The 19,364-nt window shown below is 34.5% G+C and overlaps 1 protein-coding gene across 1 annotated transcript in view; it reads left to right on the top strand.

Annotated features, from left to right (window-relative positions):
- LOC138712446 (farnesol dehydrogenase-like) overlaps nucleotides 1-19,364 on the top strand; it is a 105,819-nt gene that overhangs the window by 34,598 nt on the left and 51,857 nt on the right. The window contains exon 2 of the mRNA XM_069844270.1: nucleotides 546-679. Within this exon, the coding sequence (XP_069700371.1) occupies nucleotides 548-679 (132 nt within the window). The 5' untranslated portion in view covers nucleotides 546-547. The remainder of the gene's footprint in view (nucleotides 1-545; nucleotides 680-19,364) is intronic.

Raw genomic sequence — 19,364 nt, 5'->3', positions numbered from 1 at the left:
GACCGGGAATTGAATCTGGGCCACCTGGTTTCGCGGCCAGACGCGCTAGACCAGTGGTCGTCAGCACTCGCTGAAATGTGCAAAGGGTACGCGGTGCTGTCCCGTGTGCACTGTCGTGCAACAGGGAGAGATAGAGAGCATACCCGCTAGCAGCTACGGAGTGCACCCTAGTGCATTGCGTTTTCCGCGGGTAAGAGAGACTAGCCCCAGCGTGCTCTGTGCTGACAACCCCTACGCTAGACCCACTGTTTCCAATACAGCTTCATTTCTTATTCTGTCTGTCCATTTCACACGCTCCATTCTCCTCAACATTCACATTTCAGACGCTTCTAGGCGCTGCATGTCATTCAAGTAATACCTTCGCCCACAACAGACACAGTCTCGGAATTTAATGATTACACCTCGTATATAAAAGTTTTAATTTTAATAATTCTATCGATTTGTGGTACTTTTACTTAAATATGAAATTATTATACATTTTTCTGGCATATTCTTCCTACTTCAATTTTTTACATAAATGTCTACTTTTCTTTTTGTTGAAATAGCAATGCAGAGGTGGCAAGGTCGTGTGGCTGTAGTGACGGGTGCCAGTTCAGGAATTGGCGCTGCAATCGCAAAGGGCCTGGTGAAACAAGGCATGAAGGTGGTGGGCATCGCCCGCAGAGTTGAAAGAGTAGAGGTGAGTGACTTCAAGCCTTCAGCAGCAATGTAATAACCAAAGCTCGGAACTTGGGGACTTGTGTCTTTGCACGTGACTAAGCGACCGGACTTCATGTCAACAAACTCCCGCTTCCAGCACGGAGGTACTGTCAGGTCTGCTACAAAAGTGGTTTGTGGCTGCAACAACATATTGATAATATTATGGTAGGTTGAAACACGTAATTTCATAGCATATATATAATAAAAATAAACCTGAGAAATATATCAAATTTACTGCTCTGCTGTGTACATTTTATTACAGTGTATGACTACCTACATTCGAAGATTTTTCGGTAGTAGACTTAAAATACTGATTTTTTTCACTGTTACTGTTTTCTGTTCGATTTTCAGCAGTTGCTAGCTGATCTCGTATCTGAGAAAGATAAGTATATCCTAAATTTTTCTCGAAAATAGTTTTCAATTAGTGTGTCACTACTAGGGCAGGTCCCTCTACGTCTCGATCCATGGCTATGGACAGATTTTTTTACAATTTGAGGGACTGCAATGCCTTTCAATGAATTCCGTTTCCAGCCTCTAGTTTGTGTGTGGCACAACTTACAAAATATAAACTCTCCATTCGAAAAAAAATTATGTATCTCCTCCGAATTCTACACGAAATTCTGTATCTAAAATAAAAAAAAAAATGTATTTTCAAACTTCTATAATACCCATTCGAATAACACGTATTTTCCTCAAACAGACCGTTTACCTTTAATTCTCTGAATGTCATTGGCTTCGACATAACAGTTTCTTCGTCCGTCTTCCTGTCATTAGTTGTGGCCACTTTCTTAGTACATACGACTGTCCCTGAGCACTTGCAGCGTGAGCTTTGTGTGCGTTGTACCTGTAACCTTACTCATGCACACGACACAAGTCCCCAAGTTCCGAGCTTTGGTAATAACCACAAGTAGGAAGTTCGTACCAAAAGAGTCGGTTTCAGTCGAGTACAGCGAGGAGTATAGATGTGATATTATGTTAGTCATACGGTTAATGAAATTCACAATTGTAAAAAATGCTTCCTGAAAACAACATCATATAAGTAGCAAAATTTGGTATGATATATTAAATTATTTCAACGGTACAATTGCGTGTTTGTTAAAATGTGTATATTATAACGTTATACAATTCGTGTTCCCATGTTTTGTGTGTTTTTGGAAAATATAATTTGAATTAATGGTCCGCCATAAATGTTGTAACTAAGAACCTTGTGCGTCCCAATGTGTTTATCGTACGGCTCGTCCTCCCCCCACAAGTTAAGGCTGGTTCAAAATAAACCGGAAACGAGAATCGGAACGAAAACGAAAACGGTAAAATTGTTAAAATGTATACATTTAAATGTGAGCATTCACAATTAACGAAAAGCTTGCCGGAGCCCGAGATCGGGAACGGAGAGTTGGCCAAGTTTCAACTTTGGCGTTCACGTTTCCGATCACAGCCCACTAGATTCATTCTATTGCCATCTAAAAGCTATTTTGTCGTCGTATATTTTGTAGCAAGAAGACTGTGACATAACCTATGCATTATTTTGTTCTGTCCTGTACATCATGGAGGAAGTTTTATTTGATGAGATTCTAATACTGAAATCCTCACATTTACGATAAGCGGCGCACCTCGTATAAAAATGAGAAAATGAAGGGGAATACGTAGCTTTCAATAGCTGCATCTTTGAACACCGATCGGAAGCGAATCATATTTTATTACTGTATTGGTTGTATTACACACTACATATTCACGCTTCAATTCAATAACTACTGTTTTGTTCATTTTTGTTCTATTACAAATGTTTCTTCTCTAATTATTTTACATTATAGTAGACTTAAAATAGGTTGTGATAATAAAGATGCATGGGCATATTTATAGTACCGTACCTAATGAAATGTTTCAGTTGAAATTTCGAAGTTGGTTAACCTGTGTTTATGTTGAGTGCCTTGTACTCATGAGATAACGTCATTAGTCAATTATATACAAATAACATCAGAATGCGTAATATCGACTTTACATATCGTTATTGACATACATATCGATATGCACAGTCATCTACATTCTCTGTTTATTGTGAATCAAAAATTGTCATATTCACGTCCTCTGCTTCTCGTTTTCATTCTGGTTCTCGTTCCCGGTTTATTGTGAACCAGCCTTTACCTGCACTTTGTGTTTACGTTTTCACTGTGCCTAAACGAGACGCTCTACTGTATCTCGTTTTACAATCCTGTAAGTTTGCGTTTAGAGCTTTATAAATCATAAATCAGACGTTTGCCAACAGATAAATTCGCAAGTAGTATTAGCTAAAGTACGTAACAAAAATGTCTGATTTTATCGCTCTCTAAGTTTCAGTTTAAGAACCTCATAAATCATAAATTAGACATTTACTGATAGATAGATAGATAGATAGGCAAAGGTTAGCCAAAACTATTTGCAACAAGTCTCTGATTTTTAATAGTCCTATAAGTCTCCAATAATAGTTTCATAAATCATAAAGTTTAGGATATATGAAAAACATGCATACTTATTGTTAATCGAAGAAAACACCGATTATGCGACGTTTATAAGGTGACTACCCACAATTTGCAATGGATTGTTTATGTAGCCACTATAGAATACTATTTTGAAATGCAAAATGGCTACTTTAAATGCACTGAAAGTATAATAAAGTCATGACACCGTGACGATATGGCATACATAATTTATTTAATGAAAATGGAGGAAAATTTGAATTTATGAATTTTATAATACACTGGCAATAGGAAGAAATTAAGTGGCGTTATACATGGACATCATTTTATTTTTACTAACATTTCTAATATTAACCTGGCTATACCTTTGGATTAACGGTTGAGAACCGGAAACACCGTTTGCTACCCCCTTCCACGACTGGAGTTCGATGATACTGGCGTAAAATACAAACAAATCACTTTACTAGATATAGGAGGGAAGAAAAGTAGTTCATCCATTTACGTAAACTAGGAAATATCGCGATTTTGAGTTTGATAATTTTCATTAGGTTTTTGTTTAATCAAAATACAGTACTGTATTAACAAAAGTCTATTTTCTCACGAATTGAGCTATCCATTCGGACGTATTCATTATGCAGCGTATATTATACTGTCTACAGCATATTAGCGTGCAATATAGAGAATGAAGTTAAATTGAAAAATAATCATAATATGGATATTTAAACACATTTTTGAAAATGGTGGCCGTTCATTTCGATACAGGCTTCAGTTCTTTTGTCATATTATCGCATTATACACTATTGTACCTAATTCCAATTACCAGTTTCGTCCTTCGTACTAGTAACTCATGTTGAAATAATTCTGTACCTACTCTATAAAAGAGTACCTTAAATATTGTAGCCTAAATTCAATCTTCACTTCTGCCCGATCCTAAAAGATAAAATTACTCAGACATGCTATATACTGTTCGTCCAAGTGGTTTTGTCGCAGGGTCGTAGAAAGGGGAGAAATCACGTGACATTTAATTACTTAACGATGCCCTTTTATTTAAGTTATTTTGAAGAGTTGTATAATATTGCGTAGACGTCCAATTCCTAACAGAAATTAATGTTTTCAGGAAAGAGCTAAGACAGCCCAGCCACTAGCCTCTAGAGAGGGGAGAGCAGAAGCGGGTAGGGGAAACCGGGATGCGACGCAGGCAAACGGACGACAGTACCTGTGCGAAAATGTGATAACAAGACTATGAGCCACAGTTAGATAGATTTAATGATCTTAGTTCACAAAAGTATAAAGTCAATAATTTAAAAAATGATCTATATATAAAGGTAGTTATACATAATAAATATACAATTTCCTAAACTAATTAATTTATCGCAAATCTCAGTAATGTATTGGTTCAAACTTGCACTTAGTCTAGTTTTAGTGCATTTATCTGCTCCTTTTTACAATTTTCTACAATGAACATTTTTAAATTAATTTTTCTATTTTTCTTTTTTACTTTAAACATCTAAATTTATTCTATAACTTTCATATTTATGTTTAATTATAGGTTCGCTTATGCCTATTAACTAATTCTTCCATGTCATCACCAAAGCTCGGAACTTGGGGACTTGTGTGTCGTGCGCTTGAGTAAGGTTACAGGTACAACGTATACAAAGCTCACCCTGCAAGAGCTCAGGGACAGTCGTATGTACTAAGAACGTGGTCACATCGAATGGCAAGAAGACGAACGAATAAACTGTGTCATGTCGAAGCAAATGACATTCAGAGAATTACGGTGAACGGTCTGTTAGAGGAATGAGAAAATACGTGGTATTCGAATGGGTATTATAGAAGTTTGAAAATATATTTCTTAAATTTTAGGTACAGAATTTCGTGGAGGAATTCTGAGGAGATACATTATTTTCTTCGAATGAAGAGTTTATATTTTGTAAGTTGAGCCACACATAAACTAGAGACTGGAAACGGGCATTAATTGAAAGACATTGCAGTCTCTTAAATCGGTGGAAAATTTGTCCATAGCCATGGATCAAGTCGTAGTGGAACCTTCCCTAGTAGTGACATAGAAATTGAAAACTATTTTCGAGAAAAATTTAGAATACTTATCTTTCTCAGATACGAGATCAGCTAGCAACTGCTGAAAATCGAAAAGGAAACAGTGACTGTGAAAACATTCAGTATTTTAAGTGTGCTCCCGTCACTTCATGTGACGTGGAAATAAGTTTCTTTCGTTTCAAATCATGTTTAACTAACAGACGAAGAAGTTATGGATTCGAAAATCTTCGAATCCATGTAGTCATATACTGTAATAAAATGTACAGAGTAGAACTGTAAATTTGATATATTTTGCATGTTTATATATACCTATATTCTTTAAAATTGCGTGTTTCAAGCTACCATAATATTATCAATATGTTGTTCCGGCCAGGAACCACCTTTATAGTAGACCTGACAGTACCTCTGTGCTGGAAGCGGGAGCTTGTTGACATTGAAGTCCGGTCGCTTAGTCACGTTCAAAGACACAAGTCCCCAAGTTCCGAGCTTTGGTCATCACACTGCATCCAGGTTAGCAGTTGTTGACATATAGCCAGCACACTGCAATAGCTGAATCGGTATTTCTCAGTGAGTACAGTGGGTCAGTCTAAATTCCTGCTATATGCTTGTCAGCAAGTTATTTGCTTATACATCTTGCATCATACATGTAAACACACTTGACATATTAATTACGTAAATCAATATCAATTACAGTTACAACATTCTTTTCCATATGAGCCACAGTTGAATCCTAATATTATTAGTAAACCATGAACCAATGCAACTTGTGTATCCACTCCAAATAACGCCACCTTCTCTCGCTACGGGCGTCGAATTGCGTATAAAATTAGCCGTACCGCGCGACCTCTCTCAGTAATATCTCGGCATCGAGAGCAGCCACAGACATGTGCGACTGACTACTCATTTGATTTGTACTCGCGTGTTCAGCAACATTAAAGCGATAATAGACAGACACGATACACTTTGATGGACCACAATCAAATATATTTTCTTGTTTCGGGCTAATTTCCGAATGTCGCTTCATATGAAGACAAAATATAGTGCATGCCCTTCATTACTTACTTCTCTTATCATACACTCTATTTGTAAACCGGAACTAAAATAAAACATTCTAACCAACACAACTGTTGTTTCATTCCCGAAACTAGATGACGTATTCTACGTTCCGATGTATCGCTGAGACAACTCAGAATTTTTCCTCTATTTCTGTTTTTTTTTTCTGTCTATTTTTCTATCGTTTATCTACAGATTCATCCATCTTAATTTTCCTCTCCATCTATTCATTTTCCTTTCTTATCTCTTCCTGCCTTTCTTAGAAAGAATTATAATAATATATTGCTGCTAGAAATTGACTTAGATATTTATGCATGTGAAGAGATCGTGTAACTTTACTACCGGTTTTTAAAATGACTTTTGTGGCATAAATATGCTTCTCTAGGTGCAACAGGATTCTGAGCTTTGTCAGGTGCACGATATGAAAATGTTTCCCGTATTTCTTCTTCAAGCACTGTCGTTGTTTCATTGTATACTTTGACTGCAGTCAATTCTTAAGTTTAATATGAAAATATGATATGTCGACAGTCATAAAAGACCAACAGTCTGTTCCTAAACGTATTCTACCAATACAAAAAACTGATATATTACCAAGTCCATACGTCTGCGAGTGATTTAATAGGGGTCCATGGAATGAAAGTGAGTTTTCAAATGGTATTTCAATCATCCTCCTCCTTCCATGTAGTCGGTCTCTTTCCATCGTTGTAATGGTCTGCCCAAGGACCTCTTGCTCACAGGAGGATAATTCAACATTTGGCGTGGAATTCTACATCCAGGCATTCTGTTTATATATGATTTCCAATTTTTCATGTAATTTTGTAGATATGTATTTTAATTAAACTTAACCCTCAAATTGACTATGTATCCTATAGGATACAACAGGTTAATAGGCTATATGCTATAATTTTAATAGAACAGTGGAAAAAAAATGGTAGGAAATTTAAAATTTCACAATACCGGTACTATAATATAATTTCACAATACAACATATAAAAATATGGACATTGCGATAGTTGTTTTCTTTACGGTCCGACAAGGTTTAATAAACTTAGGGTGAGAAATGAAGCTTTGCCAAGTTAAGGGTTAATATTATCATAATCCAAGATTTTACTGAGACTGTTGATTTTTTTTTTACTTAAAGCACCAGTGTTCGAGATACAACAGAGAAAAATTAAAATTCTTTGACATGAAACGTTTACTCTGACGACACTCATGGTACCATGGACACGTAAGTGTAAGATGAACTTAGTGCCTCGTGGTTCACGCGATCCGTCTCGTTCCATTTTGTGTGTCTCGAGTTTTTCCACAAAATAATCAAGAAAGTTTTGGGAAAATGGGGCACGTATTTATATGAATACCAAATAAAAGGTACAGCAATGTTAAATATAGTAGTCTACATATTGTATTTTATTTCCGTACTTTAATTCGGGCACAGATGTTTTATGCAATCATCGAGTTTTCTTTAGGTTTCTTGCATCTTTTACGCTGATTTACAATTTTAATCATTTTAGTTCATTCATTAATTTCATTCCATCATTTCTTCCCTTCATTTCATTAATTTCATTCCATTCATGCATTCCCTCACATCATTTAATCATTCCTTTCATTCCATTTGTTCATTCATTCCATCCCTCCATTAATTCCATCCATCCCATTCATTTCATTTCAGTCATTAATTCACTTCATTTCATTCATTCCATTCCATTCCATTCCATTCATTAATTCAATTCAATCGTTCATTTAATATTTCCATTCATTCCAACAATTCATTCATTCCATCCATTTCATTCACTACATTTCATTTCATTCGATTCATTCACTACATTTCATTTCATTCCATTTATTCACTACATTTAATTTCATTCATTACTTCTATTTTATTAATGAATATAAATTCATTAATTTCATTTCATTCATTCATTCCTTCATTTCATTTAATCACTCCTTTCATTCCATTTGTTCATTCATTTCATCCACCCATTAATTCCATCCATCCCATTAATTTCATTTCAGTCGTTAATTCACTTCATTTCAATCACTCTATTCCATTCATTAATTCATTCATTCCAATCGTTCATTTCATCTTTCCATTCATTCCGTCAATTCATTAATTCTATTTATTCACTACATTTCACTTCATTCATTTATTAATTCTATTTTATTAATGAATATAAATTCATTAATTTCATTTCATTCATTCATTCCTTCATTTCATTTAATCATTCCTTTCATTCCATTTGTTCATTCATTCCATCCACCCATTAATTCCATCCATCCCATTCATTTCATTTCAGTCATTAATTCACTCCATTTCATTCATTCCATTCCATTCATTAATTAATTCATTCCAATCGTTCATTTCATCTTTCCATTCATTCCATCAATTCATTAATTCCATCCATTTCATTCACTACATTTCATTTCATTCCATTCATTCTATTTCATTAATGAATATAAATTCATTAATTTCATTTCATTCATTCATTCCTTTATTTCATTTAATCACTCCTTTCATTCCATTTGTCCATTCATTCCATCCGTCCATTAATTCCATCCATCCCATTTCATTTCATTTCAGTCATTAATTCACTCCATTTCATTCATTCCATTCCATTCCATTCATTAATTAATTCATTCCAATCGTTCATTTCATCTTTCCATTCATTCCATCAATTCATTAATTCCATCCATTTCATTCGCTACATTTCATTTCATTCCATTCATTCACTACATTTCATTTCATTCCATTCATTCTATTTCATTAATGAATATAAATTCATTAATTTCATTTCATTCATTCCTTTATTTCATTTAATCACTCCTTTCATTCCATTTGTCCATTCATTCCATCCGTCCATTAATTCCATCCATCCCATTTCATTTCATTTCAGTCATTAATTCACTTCATTTCGATCGTTCATTTCATCTTTTCATTCATTCCACCTGTTTCATTCACATTTCATTTCATTCATTACATTTTATTTCATTTATTCTATTTCATTAATGAATTTAAATTCATTAATTTCATTTCATTAAATCATTCATTTCATTTCATTCATCCCATTACCTCCATTCATTCATTTATTCATTCATTCATTCATTCAATTCATTTCATTTAATTCCATTCATTCAATTCATTTCATTTAATTCCATTCATTTCATTCATGCTACTCATTAATTCCATTCATTCATTTATTCTTAGTTTTTTTTCCTAAGGGCAGATCTTTCAATGCAAACACAGTTCCCATGTCTGTAGTTTTTCTTGGGTATGTTACACATGTATCTTTACTGAAAGTAAAGCCAATATGGCTATAGTTTTGTATCTCATCATGATGATTAATCTGAATGTTTGTATGAGACGGAGAGAGTACGAAGTGGTTTCCAAATATTCTAAGTTTTCCGATTAATTTTAAGCGTTATGTCCGAGAGTGGTCCACGAGGACCATGGGATTCTTCAAAGAGAAGGCAACCGCACTGAGAAAAGTATGTCTAAACAAAAATTATATAGAAAAGATGAATAGCTTTAACTATCTTGGATATTCATTATCATTATTACACGTGATCCTCACAACCCGAATTAAATTATTAAATTTAAAAAAAAACTTAACTAAACAATCACTTACCACGGAATCACTACTAGTTTAAATGCACTCACGAATCAAACTTTACAAAACACTTGCCTGGCCAGCTCTGTCTCACGGAGAATATGCGCTGCGAAGATAAAATTCATGAGGCGTACTGCAGGAGTACGAAAATGGGATCATAAACCGAATGAATGGATCTTAAAATAACTCAAACATTGCCAGTTTTACAATATGTAAACAATCTAAGGCTAAATTGGAAAATACGTGTTAAAAGGACGCATCCCTAAAAGAATCCTGCAATATGACATATTGTATCTCATGGAAAATGATCTTTTGGCTGCTCGGCGAAGAGATGGACTCATGTGAAACGGCAATAGACCACTTTGGTCTAGTACAGTGATGTCAAAGCAAGCGCATTTTTCTGATCTTGACGTCGTGCGCGGGCAGCAAGCGCTAAGTATGGAAAGAGGAAGGGTTGTGTATATGAATAAGCAGCCTTTGCTTTAATAAAACAGTGATACACAAACTTCAAACGGAACGTGCAATTTTATGTCGTTATTTTATATGGCTTCTTTCTGTTTAATATTATCTATATTGTCTGTAAAACAAAAGTACTGACACTGATTTCTTAATATTGCACTTGTGTTTTATATGTTAATAACATAATAGAGAGTTAAGAAGGAATATTCACTTAAATTCCATAGTAGTACGTATAATTGTATTATACTGTATTAAGTGAATGAAACACATCATTCATAAAGAAAGTGATATTCCAAAGAAAGAGATTGAGTATGACATGATAAGTTGGAATTGATATTGATGGTATCTTTAGGCTTACAAAAGTAATCAATAAACTAATCAAAACAATATTATGGTACAAAGCAAAGTTACCTAGATGCTGTATATGTTTTAAATGTAACTAATATTATATAACAAAACTCTTATCGCATTATGCTTTTAAGGTGATATTTGTGAGCAACTTCCTATCATCAGAATATTAAATTATTTTCTCCAAATCTGCTGAAGCTATAGAGCTGACATTTTTACAACACATGGGCGCGTATCTTTTGCTCATGATGTAACAGTAGTTGCTTTGTTAATTCATTTCCTTACAAACGATTTTCATGCGAATATTTTCAAAAATTTCAATACACTATCTTCAGTAATACGTATATAGGCCTACGGTATATTAGATTTACGAAAACATCCTGTAAAGCTACTAAATAAATAGACCCATATCTGAAAATTTCATTTTTCTATAAGAACAGTTGAGAAAATATTCCTTTTGAATAAAAAAAAAACAAACTTGTGAAAAATGAGCATTAAAATTAAAACTTACATTCTTATAATGCACTTATACTTCTCAGACAAATCTAAAAATTAACATGGATACAGTTTTAATAAGTTCTCTTCCATTTATCTATTCAATCAGTGCTGGCCATCCCTGAATATAGCTCGAGCAAGCGGCATACACCACCTCTTTCGTCTGTCTCTTTCCTTTTTGCTGTAAAGCGCTCAGGCAATTCTGGGCTCTAAAGCGCGCGCTTGCTCCTACGGGCATCAATTGACATGCCTGGTCTAATACATCAACACATACAGTATTTGGAAGGTGGTGGTGGTGGTGGTGGTGGTGATGAAGATGAAGATGATGGAGATTGGTTCCCATAATGAACAGATGTTATTCTTCTTTAGCCTACATTTCATACAGACTAGGACTATTTTTATGTTTTGGTATTGCGGAGTCAACACCAACGACACTGAAGAGTCCATTTATAGGTTCGCTTAATTTAAGAGGCAATTTCTGTATCCTACTTGTTGTACATGACTGTTTTTACTTACCATTTTAACGTCTTGCGCGTTGAGTATGCCAATATCAGCTTTATTCGACTCTCGTCTTATGATTTTTGAGGAGCAGATCATGCAAGGTTTCTTCAGCTTTCCCTTTCACCAACGTCCCTTCAGTGATATTATTTAACACCTATTTAATGTAGCTATAACTTCCCCTAGTTCATATCCAAGAAAGGTTTTTCTAAAAACAACGCTTACAGTAAAACAAGTTACGAAAATTTCTTGCCCGTTTAACTTCACATCATTCTTACACAACACACCGCTCCTACTGGAGTGAACTTGTAACTTAATTCTGTAAACAAGTAAGACATTAGTACTGATATAAAATGTTCGATATATCGAAGGAAGAAATGTGCCATCTTTTGACCAGACATGGAAACCCCTCCGGGCATTTTACGATTCTTTACCACGCGCCACTAGGGAACCTCTTCTCACTATTTTTAGAACCACTGAGGGCACACCGAATACGGCGTGAAGTTTTTAAAATATACGGGCCATTCCATCTCAAATCGACCGAAATATAGAGAAAATTGACCTTGCAATTTTTGAATACAATGAAACTTTTTCTGTCCGTAGACAACTATGATACAATGCTTTGTGCAAAGTTTGAGGCATCAGAACTTCATAGTGTTTAAATTAAAAATAGTTTAATCTATCGTATTTTTATAAAATTAGCAACTTTAAACTGTTTTGGCTCCGAAACCCTTTCACCCAATGATCAAAATCATGGTTTATTTTGATGCTGAAAAGTTAAAGTTTATATTGACATGTAAACAGTTTTTCTTACTTTTTATGGAAATGGAGAAATTTAGAGTTTTCTTAATTAAGACGCCTTTGTCCACGAAAAATATTTTTTAAATATATGGTTAGATTCCGCATTGAAGGTACAAATAAACATGCATTTTTTACTGGTGCAACGTTAATAAGAAAGTATTGAAAAATCAAATAAAGAAAATAAATAGTACGCGCGTGAGCTAACCAGCTGACTGTGAGGCGGGAGCTAGCCTAGGCAAGCAAGGCCAGGAGACATAAACACGTGATGTTTCGTCTAGTAGCGCATAGCTGGGTCAGCTTTATCACAAGTCTTCATAAACACAGGAGTAAAATGACGCCCAGCGCTCGCTTATCTTCATCTCTCGGTCAGTCCGTGCTGTGTTGCGCCTTTCAAGTCTAGGCGTGTGAAAATAATTTATTTAATACCCCCGAAACTTATTGCCGTGACACTAAGCAAACAATGCCGAATCCCTCTTAATAATGCAAGGTTTTTTCTCAATATTTTTTTACATTTTTACAAATGGGCAAAAAACCTAAAAGTAAGTAAAATCAGATTATCTGTTTCTCTGTATCCAATAAAAATAAGAATCACTTCTTATCATAACCTACCAAATGTCAGCTTCAAAATGAGCTCTCGTTCAATGTTCTGCAGTAAATGGTTCCAGAGTTCTGAGCGCTGAAAGAGGCTTGTTTTTCTAAAATGTGCTAAATTTGTCGCTCAACAATACGAAAACAGTTTGACTTTCGATAGTATATTTTTGAAAATGCACTCTCCTCAGCATCTTGTATAAATAGGGAAAAAATTAGAGTATAAAAAAATGCGAGGTTTTTTCACTGATCGATTTCATATGTCCATACGTTGAGTATATAACTATAACGGATGACTTGCAATGTGTTTTAAGTTATTAGCATGCTGGGTAAAATAGAAATTCCTATTATGATAAGTGATTTAATAGAGAACTTGAAGAAAGAGGGTAAATTTCTAAATAAAAAGAAGTCTGAAGCGTTTCAGAGATACACTGGCACTTAGAATACGTCACCCAGCTTCGGGAATGAAACTATTATGTAACCAAGCTCCGTGAGTTTAGGAACTACGACTTTTGTACATTGACATTCAAAGGTATCTGACCTTACTAATCGATTGTGATACATGGCGAAGATAATAGTCAATGTTGCCAATCGTAGATAAATATACCCGTGTTATAGAATTCAAATTTTCATCCCACTCTACTGATTGTACGTGACGATATACAGCAGCATACAGTGACTCTATTCATGAAAGGAGCCGCTGTAGTAAGAAAACTGGTCAGTCATCATCTAGCGGAGTAATAAGACATCATTGCGCATCCATTCTATTCCGAGCTTGGTTAATTAATACAGTACAGTCACAGTCTAGTATATACAGTCACGAAGGTTAATACTTACTAAATAGGCCTATGCAAACATAGACAGTTGAAAAATGCATCCATTGATAGTTGCTCACCACCAGGATCGCTACTATCGCCTCATCACAGACTCTTTCCCTAGCAGACCATAAAATGTATTGTACTTTCGATATCGTATTCTTTTGAAAAAAATTAACACCTTCCTTCCACTATTGAAATATGAAATACATAAGGTTTATATGTTATTTTCATTAAAATATATATTATATTCTATAAACTCACCTTCTTGGATCTTTCGGAAGAAGGATAACTCTAACCTATTTTTCTCACAATTTATAATACTACAAACGTCTCCTTGTCCCATATTATTATTCAAATTATTGTATTTTAGCCATTTACAGTTATTACAACCGATAACGAACATTTCACAGTTTACATAGCGTTTCACAAAAATCGAAAAACGACACAGTCAATGCTTTTTCGATCTAGACCAGGCCGTAATGTTTGTTCGGGTTCTCTATTTCAGTGTATGGAGCTCATTGAAATATTATATAACTTTATTGCTCATCATTGCTAAGCTTTATTTAGTGTAATGTGTCCATAAGTTCCGTTTACTTATTGTTGCATAATATGTAGCAGAAATAATTACAAAACTGTGTTATTTTAATGTGAAGAGAATTTTACATGTTAACATAATCTTTTCGCGTCAACATTTCAAGTTTAGAATGAAAGCTATTTTGAGGTTTAATAAAAAAGAATTTATATTGTGATTTCAATTTATCACATCTACCTTCCTTAATTTTAGACAATACATTTACCATACCACTCCTATGAAATTAGTGTACGTGCAATTGTGTTACTTCGTCTCTTAAGTAGTAGATAAATACAATAATTCAGTACTCAATTGTAGTATTTAAAATGCAGACAAATTGAATGTCCGGGGTATCATATATGACATTATGCTTAATTATAATGTATGATTGCGAATTTAGGAATATAAGTTAAATATAGTAAACATAACCTATAATTTTCATATGAATGGCAAGGCATTGGATATCACTAAATTTAGACAGGAAGGGGCAACTGGTACAGTAAACATAACCTATAATTTCAACATATCTAAATATCCGTGCGGTGCAATTGAAAATTACTGAATCGTGCATAAATAAATGTACAAGAATTTCGCAATATTTAATCGAAATAAAGGCAGGTATTACACATATGAACAACGTAATTTTCATACCATGACTAATATTACATCTTAATTTGCAAGTGAATTATGTCTGAAGTGTCTCATAGTCATTGTTTTAAATTTTATTAATGGAATTGCATTACATTTTAGAGAAACATATGTTACTGTTTATGCATTCCAACTAATTTATGTGGTTGAAACGCCGCCCTTCGTGATCGGGTTAAGCGAGTTACATGGTCTGCCTTACGGCCTGTATTAGATCACGATGGCTATGGCACAGTCTATTGTTCTTAGTACTCACAGCGCTCCAAGCGGCTAGCAACTATCGCGAGAATTGCAAAAAATCATCCCAAGCTTCGTGACTGTATATACTAGACTGTGGTTCGAATGTTTTATTTTTGTTTCAGTTTACAAGTAGAGATTATTCCTCTATGGTAAGACAAGTAATTAACAGGGTATGCAATATATTTGCTCTGTACATGAAGCGACATTTCAAAATTAGTCTCAGTTCACAACAAATTTTTCACTATGGTTCATTCAAAGTGTATATTACCTACATGTCTAGTAGCACTTTAATATTGCATAACTCGCGATTACAAATCCAACAAGTAATAACACAGGTCTGTAGCTGCTCTCGATGCCGAGATATTATTGAGAGAGACCGAGCGTAAAAGGCTGAATTTATATGCACATTAAGCGCCCTCATGCATGGAGCAAGGGGAGGACGTCATTTGGGCGTGATAACGAAAATTAGATTGGTTCATGATCTACTAGTACACTGCTCCGTCGATTTAGTAGAAAGCCAATCTCTACCTACTTAGACATAACACGCGGAGCAAGTCCCCTGCAATCGGCAAGCATCATTTTTTGGTAGACTGGTAGAACAGGAAAGTCAAAGAATAATATGGACAGTAAAAAATCGATCACACGGGAATAGGTATTTAAGAGTTGTTAATTCATTATAAAAGTGAACATAGTACTAAGATTTATTTTAAATCATCCGTCCTCAAATGAGGTTGACCACTGGGATCCGGAATTAGCAAACATAGAAGATAAAGGGAAATGAAACGAGCAAAATAATGATTCGATTTGTACATTAAAACAAAAATTTACGTGTTAACATATAGATGATAGTGTAGAATTTGAAGAGAGGCATTCAGAATTGCCATCACAATCTTCTGAACCTCATAAAAGGGAATTTTAAAGGATTTAAGGATATTAGATGTAAATTTTGGTAAACAACCCCTCGCTCCAAATAGTAAGCCTGTAACATCCCAATTGTAAAGCGAAATGCCATATTTTTCACTGAGATATTGAAGACAAGGTACAGCTGTCAAAAAAAAAAAAGTGGCCGCACTCGTGAACAGCGAATATTTTCAAAGTCCACTTCGGGTCGCGGCGATGTTACACGATGCATGTGCTTGTACAAGCAGTTCCGGAACTATGAAAGTGTGCCATATCTGCGCCTCGTAGACCAGCGGTAGAGTGCTTGTTTAATGATTCAAAGGTCGTGGGTTCGGGCCTTCTACAAGTTTCCATTTTATTTTTTAATCGTTCTTTAGCGATATAAATGATATTCAAATTATCATTTATATTCAGTTATCATTCTTTATGGATATCACGTTATTTATATTTTGTTATCGTTCTTTAGAGATATGAATAAAATTCAGGTCATCATTTGTATTCTGTTATCGTATTATAACGATATGAATAATAATTATTATTGTATCTCCAGTGGGGGTTAGCCCTATTTTACATATGTATGTTAGGGCTATAGTTTTATACACAAAAATATAAGCATAAAGAGAAATGGGAAAGAAAATTAAATTAGCTTACGCGATGTAAACAAAACATAAACAATCCGTAAATTAGGCGTTGCGATTGCAAAACAAATATCAGGTATCAATTTGAAACATACAAAAACATTAACAACATACATACGTAACACTTCTATAACACAAATATGCAGCTTTCCGTACCATACATCATAAATTAATACACAATAGTCACACAAACACAATCAAACTATAATTACGACATTGCGACGACATCAAGCATCCCATAACTGACTCACATACATAACAAATCAAGCATCCGTTACAACACATACACTTCAACATAGTAACCACACTTTTAAAAGTTACAAATTTGGCTCCAAGAAGAATAAATAGGACACTGTTATTAATTACTATTCTTCTACAATTTCTTAAATACATCTGTAATAAATCTGTGAAATTCCGATATGAATAATATTCACGTTTTTTATATTGTTATCGTTCTTTAGCGATTTAAATAATATTCAAGTTATCATTTATATTCTGTTTTCCTTCATTAGCATTATAAAACAATATTCAAGTTATTTATATTGTTATTGTTCTTTCGCAATATATTAATTAAACAAACCGATATTTATCATTTATATTCTGTTATCGTTCTTTAGTGATACTGTATAAATAATATTCAAGTTATTTATATTGTAATCGTTCTTTAGCGATATAAATAACATAAATTTAATATTAGGTTTGGAAAAATCCAGTTGCATAATACTGCTATTAGTTTTTCTTTTTGTATTATTACATTATACTATCTTGAACCACAATAAAATGAAAAGGAGTAACGAGGAATTGAACCTGAGATGTTGACATCTAAATTCCGACGTTCGTCCTCTGAGCTACGAGAGCAAAAGTGTGGAAACATTTTCGGAAAAATTGGCCCAATCACACTCTAAGATTTTCTGATGATTCGTAGAAGCTAGTCCAGGATGCGGGGGGCAAAGGCTAATTGAGATTTCCCGGTCTCTGACCGGGTCAAACATCCTGATAGAATTAATATTTAACACTTGCCGTGACTTTCGGTGAAGTCCGGAGGGCCCAATTAGTCAAATCCACTCTCCTCATCTCCACGATTGGGCCCCCTGGAATTTAATAAGATGCGAAAGAGATAGTGGTGTGCGGAAAGCAACGGGATGTTACCGCATTTAGGCCTATTCTTCCCAAGAAAACTGCAAACATGAACAAAGGAAGCTTTTAATAGAAGAAGAAGGATCTTCTGCGGACCTCTGGAAAAAGAACTAAGGAAGAGACTAGTGAAGTGCTTTGTGTGGAGTGTGGCATTGTATGGGGAAAGAACATGGACATTACGACGAAATGAAGAGAAACGAATTGAAGCATTTGAAATGTGGATGTGGAGAAGAACGGTGCGTGTAAAGTGGACAGACAGAATAAGAAATAAAATTGTGTTTGAAAAAGTGAGTGAAGAAAGAATGATGCTGAAACTGATTAGAAAGAGAAAAAGGAATTGGTTGGGTCTCTGGTTGAAAAGAATAATAGACGACATTAGGATATGTGGATCATATGCGGAGACTAAGAGGAAGGCAGAAAATAGGAAAGATTGGAGATAGCTGTATTTGCAATGAAAGACCTGCCCATGGACAGAACATTTATGTGTGTATGTTCAGAATGCCTGGAATATCGTGTCTAAGAACAGTCGCTATTTGCAAAGACTAGTCAATTCCATACCCACTCGACTGCAAGATGATCGAGATAAGAGGAAGATAGACTAAATATTGAATTGTGGCTTTTTGTTTTGTTTTTTGAATGCTTAATTTTTTTAATGTTTCAAGGCCGACACCAGTAAATTTGTTATGTTTATGCCACGAAAGATATTTTTTTCTTTCCATTTGCAGCCACAATATCGTAATGATAATGATAAAGTCATGGCATAATTTATTAATGAACCTGATGTTAATTACTAAAATAATCATAAAAGAGAAAGGAGCCATTATGTCTAGTTTGTCTCCCTCAAAAACACAACAAAAAAGGACATAAAAAGCACGAGGTTGTAGTCGAACGCATAACCTCATGAATAAGAGGACTGAACACTACCATTATGCTATCGAATAACACACAGTATACTTCAATTATAACTGTAGATATCAGGCAACGTGGTCCAACAACATGTAACATCGCCTGTCTCCGAATTGTAGCGAAGATACCCGAAGGGAACTTTGTTCCAGGAGAGCGGCCACTTTTTCTTTTGACAGCTGTACATATTTAGCTCGCTTGTTATCATTTATCTGCAGTGCTTGATTCGTGTCTCGTTCAAAGCAAATCGTAGGGTCTAAGACCATCGCTTTCTGGGTTCTTCTTTTGATGGCAATTATATCGACTCTTTTATGAGAATATATATAAAATCAAAAATACAATAATAAATAAATAAATAAATAAATAAATAAATAAATAAATAAATAAATAAATAGGTTAAAGAAAGCAAGAAAAAAAGATAGAAAAGATGGAAGACAGGAAGGAGTTAGTGAGTGAGT

The sequence above is a fragment of the Periplaneta americana genome, chromosome 13 (genome assembly GCF_040183065.1).
Source record: "Periplaneta americana isolate PAMFEO1 chromosome 13, P.americana_PAMFEO1_priV1, whole genome shotgun sequence".
Lineage (NCBI taxonomy): Eukaryota > Metazoa > Arthropoda > Insecta > Blattodea > Blattidae > Periplaneta > Periplaneta americana.
Note: the sequence above shows the minus strand (reverse complement) of the source record. Positions and strands in the feature narration are given on the sequence as shown.